The sequence below is a fragment of the Xenopus laevis genome, chromosome 1L (assembly GCF_017654675.1).
Source record: "Xenopus laevis strain J_2021 chromosome 1L, Xenopus_laevis_v10.1, whole genome shotgun sequence".
NCBI classification, from domain to species: domain Eukaryota; kingdom Metazoa; phylum Chordata; class Amphibia; order Anura; family Pipidae; genus Xenopus; species Xenopus laevis.
The window spans coordinates 160,870,553-160,889,179 of NC_054371.1; the positions used below are offsets into that span (position 1 = coordinate 160,870,553).

General features: G+C 37.2%; 1 protein-coding gene across 1 annotated transcript in view; it reads left to right on the forward strand.

Annotated features, from left to right (window-relative positions):
• The window catches only part of sez6l.L (seizure related 6 homolog-like L homeolog), a 210,807-nt gene that overhangs the window by 163,514 nt on the left and 28,666 nt on the right, over nucleotides 1-18,627 (forward strand). The window contains exons 10-14 of the mRNA XM_041566129.1: nucleotides 18-214; nucleotides 7,603-7,797; nucleotides 8,567-8,758; nucleotides 13,880-14,074; nucleotides 16,246-16,278. Of these exons, the coding sequence (XP_041422063.1) occupies nucleotides 18-214; nucleotides 7,603-7,797; nucleotides 8,567-8,758; nucleotides 13,880-14,074; nucleotides 16,246-16,278 (812 nt within the window). The remainder of the gene's footprint in view (nucleotides 1-17; nucleotides 215-7,602; nucleotides 7,798-8,566; nucleotides 8,759-13,879; nucleotides 14,075-16,245; nucleotides 16,279-18,627) is intronic.

The following is an 18,627-nucleotide window of genomic DNA, read 5'->3' on the forward strand; positions in this document are numbered from 1 at the left end:
GTGCTTCTCTTTTCTAGGTTGAACCTGAGTAACAATGACATTCTGACCATTTATGATGGAGATGAGATCACATCAAAGATTTTGGGACAGTTTGTTGGAAACAGCGGCCCGCAGAAACTATACTCCTCCTCCCCTGACATGTCAATCCAGTTCCACTCGGACCCTGCTGGGCTGATCTTTGGAAAAGGACAAGGATTTATCATAAACTATATAGGTGGCCTATAAATTAGTTATTCTACTAAATAAACCTTTGCAAGGAGGAAAATGTATAGCTAAGGTTATACTTTTTGTGCAGAGCTATGTGGCATGAGCAGCTGAAGTCTTTTTTTTTTAATAATATGATAACTGATATATCTAGCCTTTCACTAGCACACACTTTTCCCCCTTTCTACACCTACTGATGTGAAACCAGCTCTAATATGCCATAAACAATTTGAGGAAAAATACATTCATGAAACTGGTATTACTTTGAAAGCCTTCTTCTAGATAGAATTATTGAGTATTGCGTACTAAATTTAAGCAAGGCTGGTTCCCTTCTACCCCTTATTTGACACCACTGGAATCTAGCTGTCATTGTGCCCATGGGGTGGATTGCAGTCTGAACATGCACATGTAATTTTCTTTGGGTCATAATGTTCCCAATGTGTGCAGACACAGGTGGATTCTATTTCTGTCAATATGCAGACATATGGGGTGGAAGGTGGCAGAATCATGGGTTTCTCCATGAGAAGAAAACTGCTGCGTGTGCCATTGGCCCTTTGCATTGTTTCTGTTTATAAATTTCTGCTTTTCCTGTAACATTTAATTGATCTCCATGCAAGGATTTAGTACGTAACAGGATCAGGTTTCAACAGGTTTTTTAAACTGCTGCTTACCTGCTTGCTAGGGTTGATAACTCTAGGAACCAGACAGCATTATTTTCTTAACTTGTTGGACTTCATATGCTCACATGTTTCATACTCTTCCAATCAATATGTTTGTCCCAGGTGCAGGTATTGTAGATTATACATTGTAAATGGTGTGTTGTGTTTTTAAAATATAAAACTGCTATGGAAGGTGTATATGTTATTTTAGCAGAAGGCTGACATGACAGAATTGTGGTTAGTGTTACTCAAAGGTTGTGCTTGTTCTTTAAACCCTTTTAAGTGGCAACTGTAGTGGCTGGGATCAACACCACACCTTTCTAAGCAATGCATTTGAACCCAGAAACATCGAATTTTGGGTATTGGTACATACATGTCAGTTTTTAAAAGGGGATGGAGGTATTGGTGCTGGCCACTTCCTTTGCCAGTGCAAGTATCTCATAAATAAATGATGATGCCAATACCTGAAGTTCAAATACTGGGGTGTCCCCAATTTAACATTGGGGACACCCAATTACAAAGAGTTCAGGTATTGGCATCATCATTTATTTATGGTCAGTGCCATAGATTTTACAATTTACAACACTTAAAAGGTTAAAGGAGATCAATTTTGTGTACTTTTTCCATGCATGTCTATGTATACATATGGCTGCCTCCATGACACCTAAAGGTCATTTTTAACTGATAGCAATCTCTTTTTAGCAGAACAGTTCATTCTGTGAGCGCTTATTGGCAGAAGGCAGGCTAAAACCATTCTGAACTGACTCATACAGCAGTCCTGGCTTTTGAATTGTTAAAGGGGAACTATCGAGAAAATGAAAATTTAATAAAAGCTTCCTCGTACTAAAATAAAAAACTTCCTCGGTTAAATTAATTAAATAAAAATAATTCTGCATTGTTTCTGAAATAATCAAGTCGGTATTCACTATCCCTCTCTCAGCATCTGTTTCCCTTCATTCTGTCTTCATGCAGCAGTTCAGTGTCAATTGAATGATCCAATATATCTTATGGGGGGGGGCCTCCCTTTCTTAGCAGATGTATTCGAGGTCACTCAAAAAACTGATTCCAGTACAAAAGAAACCTAAAAAAATAACTGTCATTTTCACAAAAGATGCATGTAGAGAGAGGCAGGATTTCTCATGATTTTAATAGATTGAGCTCTAATACATCTTCTAGGCAAAAGGAACCCCCCTATAAGAATATTGGATCATTCATCTGACACCCAACTCCTGAATGAAGACAGAATGAAGAGACACAGATGCCGAGAGAGGAATTGTGAAGATAAACTTGATTATTTCAGAATTTTTAATTGATTGTATTTAGAAAGTTTCTTATTTCAGTATGATGAAGCTAATATTACATTTTCATAGTTCCCCTTTAAGGTGCCTTCAAGCACTCAGTAGTTTAAATCCCTAAACACATTGCTTGTCCCTTTTTATGATACCTGTCATGGCGGTCCTCATATATAAAATAAATACACATAAATTAATACTCAATTATTATTCATATACTTTTAATTTGATTATAAACATTGACTTAAAAAACAGAATGCAATTAGCACAAAAAAAGTAGGTATTATGCTATTGTGATTGTGAAGATTATCTTGCTATGGTCTATGTTCTATCTATCTATATAAAATAAAGGTGAATGCATTATTTCATTATTTAGTTAGCTACAATGTGTATCTTGTAAGTGATAACATTGTAATGGCAATTGTAGATAATTAGTTGAAGGAGAATGAGACTGGTTCCATAAACCACTCTTTTAGATTAAACTACTGAATGTAGTTCTTTAAATATTCCCTTAAAGGAACAGTTCAGTGTAAAAATAAAAACTGGGTAAATAGATAGGCTGTGCAAAATAAAAAAAAGTTTCTAATATAGTTAGCCAAAAATGTATATTCTATAAAGGCTGGAGTGACTGGATGTCTAACATAATAGCCAGAAAACACTTTTCAGCTCTCTAACTCTGAGTTAGTCAGTGACTTTACGGGGGGGGGGCACATGGGACATAACTGTTTAGTGAGTTTGCAATTGATCCTTAGCATGCAGCTCAGATTCAAAAGAAATGTTTATGACCCATGTGGCCCTCCCTCAAGTCACTGATTGGTTACTGCCCGATAACCAATCAGTGGAAACCAAGAGAACTGCAAAGCAGGAAGTAGTCTTCTGGCCTTATGCTAGACATTCAGTCACTCCAGCCTTTATAGATTACATTTTTTGCTAAATAACTATATTAGAAACATTTTTTTATTTTGTACAGCCTATCTATTTACCCAGTTTTTATTTTTATACTGAACTATTCCTTTAAACCCCATAGAAGTTAATATTTTGCAATGTATTCAATCAAAGTTGAATGGTTATTTAAAACAGTGTACTTCAAGATATTTCAGTACAATGTGTTTCCTTTCCTGTTTGAAAAATTTTGTAATCCACCTTTTAAATTTGTTTAGCTGTGGTTCAGTGAATTTAATTAAGATACATAAGTAAAATTAAAGTTGATTTAAACATGTTTAAAGTCATTGTTAACCTTCTCCTTTCAAAAGATTTCTCTTTCTCTCTTAAACACTTGAGTAGTTGGGGGTAAGGCAGCTGTGTAATGTCAAGTAACGTTTGCTTTGTGTGTGAGCATTATAAAACTCACAGGGAGCTCAGCTGATAAAAAGTACAGTCACAAAGCGCACCAGGTTTCCAGATCTAAACACTAATCCCCATATGTAATAAAAGGCAAAAAGTTTTCCCAGGAGCAGTAATCCATACCAACCAATAAGATGTTTACTTATCAACAGGTGACCAGTAAATGCTATCTGCATTGATGGGTTAATGCTCCTGATCAAACCTAATCCCATTACAAATGGGGATTAGTGTATTTTATAACATAAAGGTGCATTATCCCATAGCAACTAATAACAATGTTTGCTTTTAAACAGGTGACCAGGAAATGCTACCTGCCAATTGGTTGCTCTGAATTGCTCCTGGGCAATCATACTGCCTTTTACTACAAAACCCCATTAGTTAGAAATATACCCCTTATTATATGCATTCCCAAGTGTCAAGGTTTTGTGCATAATTGGACAAGGTAGTCCCTGCAATTCATAGCAGCCAATTACATCTTAAATCAACAGTAAAAGAGTGCAAGGTAATTAATACACCAGTAAAAAGGAGAAATGCCTTTATTGCCAGACACTTAAAGGAGAAACAAACCCTTGATTAAAAAAAACCCTACCCCCCTACCCTACATAGACATCCTCCCCCCCAGCGTAGCTGCCCACCCCCCGGGCAAATGCCACTATCTCTTAACTTACCGCTCCATACAGATTCTGTCCAGAGGAGTTCACAGGCGCCATCTTCAGCCATCTTCAGGCGCTTCAGCAATTTTTGTGAGTTTCAGTGCATGCGCAGAAAATTGCTCCAACTGCACAATTCGCCAGTCTCATTCCTAGGATTACTGAAGAGTAGAATAAAGCGCCCGTGAACTCCAGTGAACAGAATCTGCATGGAGGGCTAAGTAAAGAGTTAGGGGCATTTGCCCGGGGGGCAGCTAGGCTGGGGGGAGGGGGGGTCTATGTGGGGTAGTGTTTTTTTTATTAAGGGTTTGTTTCTCCTTTAAGCTTAGTAATGAAGGGGATACAGTAATATAACTGTCGTCATACTGTATAAATTAAGTAGAATTGTCCTGCCACAGCTCTATATAACTAACCATAAGCCACCATTAGCCAATGATAGTTATTTTTTACTTAAATGTAACAAACTCAGAAATGCCAAAAACAGTCAAAGAAAAAAAATAAGTCTATAAGAACAAAGATTTCAACATAAATGGAATTAACTTTAAAGTTTATGGTATAATAGTCTGTGGCTGTACAAAAACCTGCACATATGTCATAGAAGGAACTGACTACACATACATAAATGTTGTGGAACATTGTTATATACGTGGATGAGCAAACTGAGCTGATCCATCTAATCAGTTTGACCCCTACATATATGTACCTGAAAAACAGACTAGTCCAATTTCAAAACAAACAATACAGAATTATTATTCATTTAGGTATTTAATTTTGGTGAATCAACCATGGTTCAATTGCATAAGGGTTTGAGAAACAAATTTATATTTTCGGGGTCCTCCTGTTCATATAGCATTAAATTTAAGATTAACATCAAAACATTGATACAAGATGCATAGGGTAGAGATGAATAAATGAACCAGTCACCAAATGTATGTGTTTGGCAAAAACTACATTCCAAAATATTTGACGTCTGTTCAACCATTTTTTACAGCTGTACCTGAAATTAACCAAAATGCTTTATTGTTATGTGTTTTCCCCACAATGAAATGTTTCAAAGGCTAGCTAAGCATTTACTGATATCTTTGGTAAAAAAAAAAGAAAAATAACAATGTAACATCACAAATTAGACCTTTACTATATTATAAGAATGTGAATATGCCCAAAAGCAGAGGATCATTAAAAATACATTTATGGGAGTATACAGTACGTATTTAAAGGGATACTGTCATGGGAAAAAAAAAATTCAAACCGATTTTTCCATTTTGACATCTGACCTGGGGCTAGACATATTATCAATTTCCCAGCTGCCCCAAGTCATGCGACTTGTGCTCTGATAAACTTCAATCACTTTTTACTGCTGAAGTGATATCACCCCCTCCCTTTTTCCCCCCAGCAGCCAAACAAAAGAACAATGGGAAGGTAACCAGATAGCAGCTCCCTAACACAAGATAACAGCTGCCTGGTAGATCTAAGAACAGTACTCAATAGTAAAAACCCATGTCCCACTGAGACTCCTTCAGTTACACTGAGAAGGAAAAACAGCAGCCTGCCAGAAAGCATTTCTCTCCTAAAGTGCAGGCACAAGTCACATGACTGGGGGCAGCTGGGAAATTGACAAAATTTCTAGCCCCATGTCAGATTTCAAAATTGAATATAAAAAAATCTGTTTGCTCTTTTGAGAAATGGATTTCAGTGCAGAATTCTGTTGGAGTAGCACTATTAACTGTTGCGTTTTGAAAAAAAACATGTTTTCCAATGACAGGATCCCTTTAATCAGCTATCAACTGCTGCTATACTAAGGGCAAGGCCAGACGTGGCGTTTTTGCTGCGTTTTTACGTTGCTTTTTTAAAAAAGAACAGCCTGGCGTAAATACGCATAAACTGCACTACCACTGAATCTAATGGAAAACGCACTATGGCAATTCACACAGGGCGCTTGCAAGCTGAAATCCGCCACAGAACTACCAAATCAATAGACTCTATGCGACCTGAACGTCTGAAACCACACTTTGCGTAAATACACAGATTATTTTAAATATGGCGTCCAAATTCTCAATGAGAACAATGAAAACAATGAGAAGTGAATGTTGGGAAAAGAATCCTATGTGCTGAAAAACGCATGAAAAACGCATGTTGACGGTCGCATGTGGTTTCAATGGTGTATTTACACCTGGCTGTTCTTTTTTAAAAACGCAACGTAAAAATGCCACTTCTGGCCTTGCCCTAAGTGGCTAGATAAAACAGGAAGAGAAACCTTTCCAAAATACTTCTCTTGTCTTTCACTTTCACTCTTGTTGTTTTCACCCTGTTCCTTCATCAAACACTCTGACCTAGTCAGCAGTGACGTAACTATCAGGAGTGCAGGGGGTGTGATCTCACCTGAGCCTGCACAATGGGGCCCTTGGGGTCCACTAGAGCCACAATAAAGCTTATTTCAGTTGGCAGGGCTGGAAAGTTTTTGACACATATGTCGGGAGGACAATTCTTCACCTAGACACGGCCATGGCTAGTTCTGCTACTGCTAAGCAGCCATTTGCAATGCCACATATTATGGAAGAGAAAGCATACCTATTTAAATCTGAGACCATAAAATGAATCCATGCATTCTGATTATTCTTTGACATTTTCTGAATTATTTTGGAGAATGTTTCATATAATGGGCCAGATTCAAGTCAGTGAGAAAAAAGGTTTATCACGTGAAAACTCATGGACGTGATTCAATTCAGAAAAACATATCTCACAGTTTATCAGGTGAAAACTCTATTGAAGGCTATGGGAAGAAACTGGAACTGAATTTGAAGAAAAGTTATTTCTCCTGAATTGAATCTTATCCATGAGATTTTACGTGATAAACCACAAGATCGTTTTTTCTCACTGAATTCTCTTTATTCAGCTGTGTATTTGCAAATGCCTTTGTCAATGGTTAGCCACTAATATTCATAGAGTTTTAAAACTTGTATTCATTCTCCTATCTCTAGCATTATCTCTTACTTGCCAGTGTATTTGAGATCACAAAGGAGTTGGAGGGGAAACAGAATATTCTAAACCGGGAGATTTCATTGTGTACAGATTAAGAAACATGAATCTCCGGTACACTGTATCTTATCTAGAAGCATATGGAATTAGCTGAAAAACCACAAGCTGGATATTTCTGAGTTAATTAAATGTGAGAAAAAGTAATGGAAATAATGTTCACGCTTACAATCTACTAATCAATGGGTGTTAATTAACTGTTATTACAGATTTAAGGATAATGTAAATTAAATTAATTAGTCTTAATTATGTCACAGTCCGTGTCCATTATACTATAGTGCGTGACGTATGAAAGTATGGAATAGTTTCGGGACACAATATTACAGAAGTCTTTTACATAAACAAATCATTTTATATTAAACTGATGAGATGGTCCCTGGTGCAGAATGGAGGCAAACATTTCTTTTCTCTGACATTTAGAGGTGTCCAGAAACGACTCTTGCTCAGACCTACCTGAGATTCAAAATGGATGGAAAACCACATCCCACACAGACTTGGTCAGAGGGGCCAAGATCACCTATCAGTGTGACCCGGGTTATGATATTGTGGGAAGTGAAACCCTGACCTGCCAATGGGATCTTAGCTGGAGCAGTGATCCCCCATTTTGTGAGAAAAGTAAGTGTTTACTACGATACGGCACCCTGCAAAGTATTTCTTTTAAACCAAGATATGTTATACTGAGGAAATATCAGTTTTTCCCAGTGTAGTTTAATTTTACTTTTTAAATGAAACAAAATTTTATTCTAGTGACAGGGTAGCTCATTTAGAAATACAGACACACCAACCAGTCAGATCTTTTTCATATATATATATATATATATATATATATATATATATATATATATATAAAACCTTTTTGATTTTCCATAAGACCCGTGAGTGCGACTTCTGCGGACTAATATAATATTGATATTTTGAGGACTGCACCCAGGGATCCTTTTTTTCGTGAGTGCTGGCATCCATTACAAGATATATATATATAACATTGTATTCAAGAAATCCGGCACTCCCATGTAAAAATTCTCATTTATTTTCAAGGATGTAGTATATTTATATATATATATATATATATATATATATATGTGTGTGTGTGTGTGTGTGTGTGTGTGTGTGTGTGTCTGTGTACCTCTGCTACTTGTAGGCAAAGTAAAGAACAAAGAGATCTAATGATATTTTGGCCATACACCACTTCACACTCATATATTTATGTTTATTGGAAAAACGCTTGCTTTTGGTAGATACATGCATTGATAGGCTAGGAATTCTTGATTTAATAATGATTGAAGGAAAAACATGGCAATTATAGTCAACTATTAAGATGGTGGAATCTTTACTCGTGACTCCAGTTCTATGCCACCTTTGATCAATTCCCTTTCTGTTATAGTCATGTACTGCACTGATCCTGGAGAGGTGGAGCACTCCACTCGTTTAATCTCGGATCCAGTTCTGCTCATTGGAACCACTATTCAATATACCTGCAACACAGGCTTTGTGCTAGAAGGAAGCTCTCTACTAACCTGCTACAGCAGAGAGACTGGGACACCCATCTGGACATCAAGAATCCCACACTGTGTCTGTAAGTAATCTCCTGTGTATAAATTAGAATCAAAAATACTTTATGTCTCAGATATTCCAAATATACCTGCTAATAATATACAGGACATAGAAAACTTTGATGAAGTATCTTAAACAGAGTAACACATAGCAGTTCCACACATAAAACATTTATAAGGTACACATTATTAGCAAAACATTATATCAATATTATTATACCAAACAGCACTCTATTAAGCCAGGGCTTCTCCCAAATAACGAGTTTTGCACTGTTGAGTGGTCCTATGAAGAAGCGTTTGTTGCTATGGATCTGTATGTTTAAGACCAAAACATGAATCCACAATATCAAACAGTTATATTTTAAAATAATTGTTTTTGGTTAAAGTATTTCATAAATGCAAGCCTGGAGGTCTACTGGTACATATGTATATATGACTATGTATGAATATTTTTATTTGTGGGCAAAGCACTGTACAGCAAGACAATAAAGTAGTAGTAACAATTAAGGGACCACTGCAATAATAAATAACAATAAACAATAAGTGCATTATTAGAAATACAATTCACATAAATATAAAACATAAGTGATCGGTGTTAAGGAGACAAAGGGATAGAGGACCCTGCCCTATAGGGCTTACAGTCTAAAAGGAAAGGGGTATAAGGTGCTGTAGGTTATCGTATGTGACACTGCCATATAAGTGCCAATTCCCAGTTCAAGTGTTATCCAGGTGCTCCCAGAGGTAGTCTTTGGGGGGGAATGTAATTAAAAGTCGCAAGCGTTATTTAAAATGGCGCCTTTGCAAATATTTATCACTGCTCACAATATAAAATCAGTTGCTGGTGAATATTACATTATGCATTTTCACTAAGCAAAGGTTCAGCGTTAACCTGCTCTGGCGTTTTGGTTGCAAAAAAGGTTTTGTGATTATAAAATTTCATTACATCCACTGCGAACGTTCACAAAAACGATTTGTTTGCGATGACGTTGTTGAGGTCTTTTATCAATCAAAAAGGACACAAACATGATCGTTCGAAGTCGAAGGATTTACCGCATTTCCTTCGTTTGTACGATGGAAGGAAAAATCGCTCAATCGAACGATTAAATCCTTCGAATCGAATGGTTCGAAGGATTTTAATTCATCGATCAAACGATTTTCTTTCGATCAAAAAACCTAGGAAAGCCTATGGGGACCTTCCCCATAGGCTAACATTGATGCTCGGTAGGTTTTAGTTGGCGAAGTAGGGGGAAGAAGTTTTTCTTAAAGAGACAGTACTTCGACTATCGAATGGTCGAATAGTCGAGCGATTTTTAGTACGAATCGTTCATTTCGAAGTCGAAGGTCGAAGTAGCCAATTCGATGGTCGAAGTAGCCAAAAAAACGTTCGAAATTCGAAGTATTTTTTATTCTATTCATTCACTCGAGCTATGTAAATGTGCCCCTTAATCTCTGTGATAACATTTTGAAATAAATTGAAATTGTTACCTTGCTACATCAGCAATAAAAAAATATTTTTGATACATCTTCCTGCATTGGAGGACAGCATGGTTGACATCCAAGCTTTACATGGTACAGTAAATTCTCAATTATGCAGGGGAAATAGAACACAGGAACACAGTCACCCCCATAAAAATAAAGTGGCAAAATACAAAACACAGAAGGGAGTATATGTACTGTGAAATCGTAAAACAGGTTTCATTGTGTCTTTTTATGAAGTTCTGTATACCATGTTTCATATTCCGTAATTACATCAGGTTGTTTGCTATTAGAGAACCAGCTGTTGATGACTTGGAGCAGGCACATGTATCTCTATCTTCTTTTGGAGGTGACCCAAAGCTATGCACTGCTAAACTGTTTTCTGGGTTATAGTCAGAACTAGTACTGACTCCCACCATTTATCCCCATTTCCTGATCAGGCAACACAAAACCTTCTAATAGGAGTCATTAAAGAATTAACATGATATTACCCCAAACACACACACCAGCAAACAAGGAGAGGAAAAGAAAGCACTACTAAACATAGACGGTGTAGTTTGCTAACAGCTAGTATATCTTAACATCAACTCAGGCACAGGACAGCTGACCTTTTATAATTATTATTCCAGAGTCTGGTGACTTTAGAAACCAGAGTTTTTTGAAGCAGTTACTGATAAAAGCTTTGCTCACAGCTAATTTATATGTATACAAGAGAGACGCTGAATGATATGACATACACTTTTTTTAGACTGCCACTGAGAAGTATTACAATACCGGTCCTCTCCCAGTGGTGGGAGTACAGGCTTTTCATGGACTTTAAAAACATGTCATTTACGGGTCATATTTTCTCTTCAAGGCAATAAAAAAAAAGGTATTTGACTACAGGGAACTGAGAACATAATGTGCTTTTATGTCTAAAGGATATCATTTGTGTGCCCCTGATTAAAGGCTGTCACAGGGCTGCAAATTCTAATTAAAACAAACGATAGTACATAGAGTGCAAAATGATTGTTTCCCTCTCAGTGACTCATCAATGTTCTTCCTCTGTCATACCAGCAGATCTATTGAACACATTGATTGCAGCTGTCAAAATATGTTTGTTGCGTCAAAGAGATAGTCAAGAAATCAATAATAGGAAACAGCCACATAATTACAGTCTGATGCTATGTCAAAGAGTCAGCAAATGTGACTTTTTCCATACTTTCATTTATTGCCTGTTTTTTATTCTTTTAAATTGTAGGTTTTGCTCAACTACATTTTTTATCCCGGTAGCACAGTTTCATTTTGTTTCCAATAAACCTCCGCAGTGACTCTGGGTTGCTTCCTTTACCCCTTTAGTTTTTACTGGCATGAATATTATCAAATGGAAACACTGTAGTTTCCAGGCCAGCCTATTCATGTGCTTTTATTGGCCTCTACCCCATTGACAGAAGACCCCCATCACAAATACAGTTGGGACCAGGTCCACAGCTTCCTGTACAAAATATATTTTACTATATGTTTATATGACAATATAAGTCAATTAAGTCAGTTGGTAATTGACAATACCTACCAATGCTAATTTGAAAAAAAAGCTATATTATTCCTTTATTAGCTAATAAGAAAATATGGACAACTGCTGGGGTGTGACATATTGACAGTTTAAACTGAATTCTTTGTTCTGCACCCCCACTGGAGGCAAGTTGCAGATAAATCTTTCTCATTTTTCATTCACATGAAAGAAATCATCTGTGGCTGTGTTGTTTAATATTGCTTCCCTGTTACACATACTCCATGGGAAAAAGGAATTTTTTTAGACAAGTTATATTCCCAGAGAAGAGAAGGACAACTGGTACCAGCTCTGGAAATTGTACTACATACAAATATGCTGACAAAACTGCTTTGAAGTTGTTTAGGGAGAAAAAAACAAAGAAGAGAGACCCAAAAAACCAAACAGCATACACAGGAAAACTATACCCCTTTTGTCTCTATAAAAAAATATATTTCATAAAACAGCTCAAATGTGAAACTAGGCTTCATCTAAATAATGCTTTTCTGCAAATAAAGACACAAGGGATTTCCCTGTTTGAATTGCCGTGTGTGCCAGTGTATTTCTACTATTTCATCTAAATAAACCATTTTCATAAAAAATATACTTTTTTTAGTAGTATGTGGCATTTAGTAATCCAAAATAGAAAATTGCCATTTTAAATACAAAGGGCCATCCCCTGGGAAAATACGGTTGCACACAATCAAACCAGGGGCACATATACATGTCACGTCACATGAGCCAATGAATGGACAAAGTTGTCTTTTATTCCCATACCTCTGCCTGCTGAAGCTAAAGCTGCAGTATTTCTAGTCATGTGATCACCAACACATCCCATCACAAAATGGTGGCTCAATGTAAAAGTGGTAAAAGGGCAATATTTACTGATATATATATATATATAAGCTGCGGGCTAATAAAGCCTGCACTCTCATTGGGGGTAACGGTAGATTTTCCTTATAAAATGACCACCCACCAGCGCTAAGACACCCACAAGGGGGTGAGATCCTGATTCAAGTGGCCATGTTGGGGCACACATTTGCACATAATGAGTGAATGCCGCAACTTACTTACATACATTATGTGCATGGGCGTAACATCAGAAGCTCATTATGTGGGAGCGTCCTAGCATTGGCTAGGCTAATTTGTTTTTTTTAAAACTACTGATACCTTCCCCCCCCCTTTTGATGAGGGTAAATATTTTAGGGCAACAGGTGCCCTTTAATATGATCGAAACTATCTTTTGGTTAAGTATTCATAATGGGGGTATAGGTCTCCTTTATAGTTACATTATACGAATAAAAGCTATTTGGTAGGTTAATCTTTGTATTTGTGCTTCCGAGCCTTAAACTGTGAGTGGTTGTCTCCACCTACTGGCTGAAGCTGAAATGAATCTCAGAAACTAAATAGAGGTCCAGCATAAACTGCATTCTATGAAATATTCATGCAAAGCAAAATACATTAAATGATTTGTTTTGTATGTTTAGGCTAAGAAAAATAGTAACTTGATTTAACTGCACAAATATAAAGAAGAAATAGTGCTCAACAAAGAGTAAGGGTAGAAATTATTCGCCTTAGGAGTCAGCAAATTATTTTCTGCTGATACTTAGGACATGCTCTGGGCTGCTGTCAGTTACCTGAGTCTAGGGGCAAAATCACAATACACAGTATTTATATAAAATAAAATCATGCTACAAAACTGATTAGTAATTGAAAAGTTCACATTATGTGGTAGCAAAAAAAAAACAGTGCATTCTGCAATACCTTTGATTATAAACAGCACTATAGCCTTGGTTTCCATGACAGATATAACCTACTTTTTGATGATTTCTCTGACCCCCCTAAGCTTAGCTTCTCCACAGCAGTGCCACTGGTAACATGCAAGATAGGAAGCTGTTGTATACAGAATTGAAGGCATGTCTTATTAATGTTATAGGAATGCTGAATCTTGCAGCTTCTATAGTATGGTTAGGATATAAAATACAGCATTTCAAGGCACTCTTTGGTAGGCTTTAGTTCTCCTTTAAACCTTGTCTATAAACATCAACAAACCTGAATGAATAGAAAGATGTTGTGATTAAGATTAAGGTTATGAGTTTTGCTTTTGTTTATATCTCAAACAAATCCTATATCTTTACAGCGGAGGAGTCCCTTGCCTGTGATAACCCAGGATTGCCTGAAAATGGCTACCAAATTCTCTACAAGAGGCTCTATCTGCCTGGGGAATCGCTCACATTCATGTGTTATGAGGGTTTTGAGCTGATGGGAGAAGTTACCATTAAATGCATCCTTGGCCAGCCATCCCAGTGGAGTGGGCCTCTGCCTATGTGTAAAGGTATTGATCAAATAAAAAGGATACAGGTTCCTATACATTATTAGACGTATTACAGTGTATATGATAACTAATCAATTCCATTGGTGGATCAAAGGTCTACAGATACCAAGAAACTTTGATTGACCATAAATGCTGGTATTCTCCCAGGACTGGGATGTATACCTTGCAGATTACACAAACACTTCCTCTGATTCCATTAACTGTCTGAAATGTATCATAAATGCTCTCTCTTTTCATCTCTTCCATTGTGATACATCTGTTAAATAATTTGCAGTATTTATAGTGGGAGGCATTTTTCAAACAATGCACTATATTGGCAGTAGTAACATAACCAAAATTCTTTATTTGTGTAATGACATGACAGTTGGTGGCTCATGTGACTTAAAGGAGAATTCAACCCTAAAGTAAAAAAAAAACCCTACCCCCTACCCTACATAAACCCCTCCTCCCCCTAGCCCAGCTGCTCCCCCGGGCAAATGCCCTTAACTCTTTACTTACCCCTCAGTGCAGATTCAGTCCAGTGGAGTTCACAGCAGCCATCTTCCAATGCTTTGCTTTGGCAATTTCCGTAACTTTCGGGCACATGCTCAGGTGTTGCAAACCAGAAAACTGCTCCAACTGCACATGTGCCGATACGGTACTTACTTCCCAAACATTACCGAAGAGAAGGATATCGCTGCCGTGAACTCCGCTGGACAAAATCTGCACGGAGGGGTAAGTAAAGAGTTACAGGAATTTGCCCAGGGTATCAGCTAGTCTGGGGGGAGGGGAGGAGGAGGGGGGTCTATGTAGGGTAGGGGGGTAGGGTTTTTTAACTTTAGGGTTGAATTCTCCTTTAAAGGTGTTGTTCACCTTCAAATGAACGTTTAGTATGATGTAGACACTGATAATTTGAAATTGTTTTATTTTGTGTTATTTTTAGTTTTTCAATTATTTAGCTTTTTGTTCAGCAGCTCTCCAGTTTGGAATTTCAGCAGCTATTTGGTTGCTTTGGTGTTGGATAACTTAGCAACCAGGCAGTGGTTTGAATGAGAGACTGGAATATGAATAGAAGAAACCTGAATAGAAAGATAAGGAATAAAATGTAAGAATAATAATAAAATTGGAAGCTCATAGAGCAATAGTTTTTTTAGCTGCCGGTGTCAGTGACCCCCATTTAGAAAGATGCAGAAGAGGAAGTAAAATAATAAGAAAAACTATAAGAAATAAATAATGAAGACTAACTGCAAAGTTGCTAGGAATAGGTCATTCTATAAGGTGAACCGCCCCTTTAACATTTTCTAGTTTAGAAGCATAAGAGAGTAGAGTGTGTTTTCTGAACTTTGAGGTCCCCTTTTAGCCTCAACAAGGAAGTCCAGGCAGCTTGAGTTGTAATATTTTCATATCGTTTGCCACATTTATGCCACACCTGTTTTGTTTTTATTTTACCTGAGGGTAAAAATACAATATTATTTTCCTCCTACTATGAATAAGAAGCAATGCGTTTTCTCCAGGCCTACCTCACATTCATTCTGAAATATGCGGCACACCGTTAAGATTAGCAAGCAACCTTTTACAATCAAGTTTCTCATAAATCAGCCTCTCCCCTTCTGCTCTGCTTCTCTCCTGATCTAGTGATAATGCATTTCATGGCAAAATAATGAGGTGAAAGCTATTACACTAATATAGTTTTCAGTATATCAGAGAGATTTGTATATATATATCAGGTTTTCCTGTTCATTCCTGATGGAGCCGGTCATATTGCATGGGTAATGGAGGGTTACATCATGTAGAAATGCATTTTAGTATGGTTTTTTTTGCATCAGCCTTTCGACGTAATTGAGTCTACCGAGCACTTTATGGAGTGTTTATACTGAGTAATAGGAGGAGTTTCAAGTCATCAAACTCTATTACTGCCTAATGTGACTATTCTGTCTGCATCTTAGATGCAAGTAGATTGGACTTAAAGAAGGAACAGCCACATTAATCAGCAATGGGTTGATGAATGACAGCCAGTGTAATAGTGAAATCGCCATGACTCCACAACAGAATAGCAGCCCGCTTTTTATCAGCATTAAGAACTATAGTAAATCTCAGCCTGGAATTTAAAGTATTTGAAAAACAGAAGTTGGTTGCAGTTGCAATTGTTTAACTTGAATTGTGTTTAAAAATGTTTTTTTCTCCTCACTCAGCCACTCAGGATCGCTTTGAGCATGCATTACAAGGTAATCTAATTCCATTCTTTTTGCAAAACTATTCCTTTTTAACTCTGTCATCATGATTGATATGTACTGACTGGCTTTTCATGGCAAAATAAAACTCCCACAAATGTTTTTCTTTTTTTTTAATTTTATTAACTCAAAAATGGGCGTTTTCAACAAATGTTTTCTTTTGATTATAGGCATGACATGGGTTACACTCAGACCCATGTGCATACAGTTCAGGTCCATAAATCTTTAGACAGAGACAACTTTTTTCTAATTTTGGTTCTATACATTACCACAATGAATTTTAAATAAAACAACTCAGATGCAGTTGAACTGCAGACTTTCAGCTTTAATTCAGTGGGTTGAACAAACAAATTGCATAAAAATGTGAGGAACTAAAGCCTTTTTTTAACACAATCACTTCATTTCAGGGGCTCAAAAGCAATTGGACAATTGACTCAAAGACTATTTCATGGGCAGGTGTGGGCAATTCCTTTGTTATGTCATTATCAATGAAGCAGATAAAAGCCCTGGAGTTGATTTGAGGAGGGTGCTTGTATGTGGAAGATTTTGCTGTGAACAGACAACATGTGGTCAAAAGAGCTCTCCATGCAGGTGAAACAAGCCATCCTTAAGCTGCAAAAACAGAAAAAACCCATCTGAGAAATTACTACAATATTAGGAGTGGCAAAATCTACAGTTTGGTACGTCCTGAGAAAGAAAGTACTGGTGAACTCAGCAAAGCAAAAAGACCTGGACGTCCACGGAAGACAACAGTGGTGGATGATCCCAGAATCATTTCCATGGTGAAGAGAAACCCCTTGGCAACAGCCAAACAAGTGAAAAAAACTCTGCAGGGGGTAGGCGTATTGATATCCAAGTCTACCATAAAGAGAAGACTGCATGAAAGTAAATACAGAGGGTGCAATGTAAGGTGCAAGCCACTCATAAGCATCAAGAATAGAAAGGCTTCATTGGACTCTGCTTAAAAACATATAAAAAAGCCAGTACAGTTCTGGAAAAACATTCTTTGGACATATGAAACCAAGATCAACCTCTACCAGAATGATGGCAAGAAAAAAGTATGGAGAAGACGTGGAACAGCTCATGATCCAAAGCATAGCACATCATCTATAAAACATGGTGGAGGCAGTGTGATGGCTTGGGCGTGCATGGCTGCCAGTGGCACTGGCAAACAAGGGAAAGTTGTGCTCACCACTATTTTTTAAAATCATTAGGCGGGGGTGCAATGAGGGTGTGACCACAAAATACATATAGTCAACTACAAGAGGTCCTCTGCACTCAACCCATTATCAATATATTTAAGACAGAGACATTTTGTGCATACTGCTACTAAAAAATGCCTTACCCTTTAAACAACACAGGGATTGTTTGTCCATATATTGCAATATATTTAAGCTGGCCAACTACGTCAAAGTCATCCCATATCTGGCCAGTCCTACGCTTCATTTTCATCTGATTCATTAAGAATTCAATTGCTTCATTATACATTTTACAGTGGCACTGAGACACTAGTGTTTATCAATGATGTGACACAGGACAGAAGCAGTCAAATGAATTCTGAGGTGTTCATAGACACTGTCTGCTCAAATCCAGCTAAATTCAGTCAAATTGATTGGGAGGCGTTTCATAATACAGATGGACAATGAGGCAAAACATACAGCCAAAGCAACCCAGGAGTTTATTAAAGCAAAGAAGTGGAATAATTTTGAATGGCCAAGTCAGTCACCTGATCTGAACCCAATTGAGCATGCATTTCACTTGTTGAAGACTAAACTTCAACAGAAAGGCCCACAAACAAACAGCAAGTGAAAGCCACTTCACTAAAGGCCTGGCAGAGCATTAAAAAGGAAAAAACCCAGAATCTGATGATGTCCATGGCTATCATTGCCAGCAAAGGGTTTTCAACCAAGTATTAAAAAAGGCTTTAGCTCCTCACATTTCACAATCTTTTTGTTCAACTCACTGAATTAAAGCTGACAGTCTGCAGTTCAACTGCATCTGAGTTGTTTCATTTAAAATTCATTGTGGTAATGCACAGAACCAAAATTAGAAAAAAGTTGTTTCTGTCCAAAGGTTTATGGACCTAACTGTGTATTTAAAATAGTGCAATACCATTTGAGAACATAAAACGCATTAGGCAGTAGTGGTTCTTAAACAGTAATCCATTCAATATCAATAATATGTATTTGTAGTACTTACAAAACAAAAGCAGTGATTTGCTTCCTCCTTGGGTATCCTCATGGACTAGCCTCTGTGGATCTAGACCTGCAATGGCTAATCCTTCATTGAGGCAGATTTATTAAAGGGTGAATTGTCACCAGTCAATGCTTCACACACTTCACC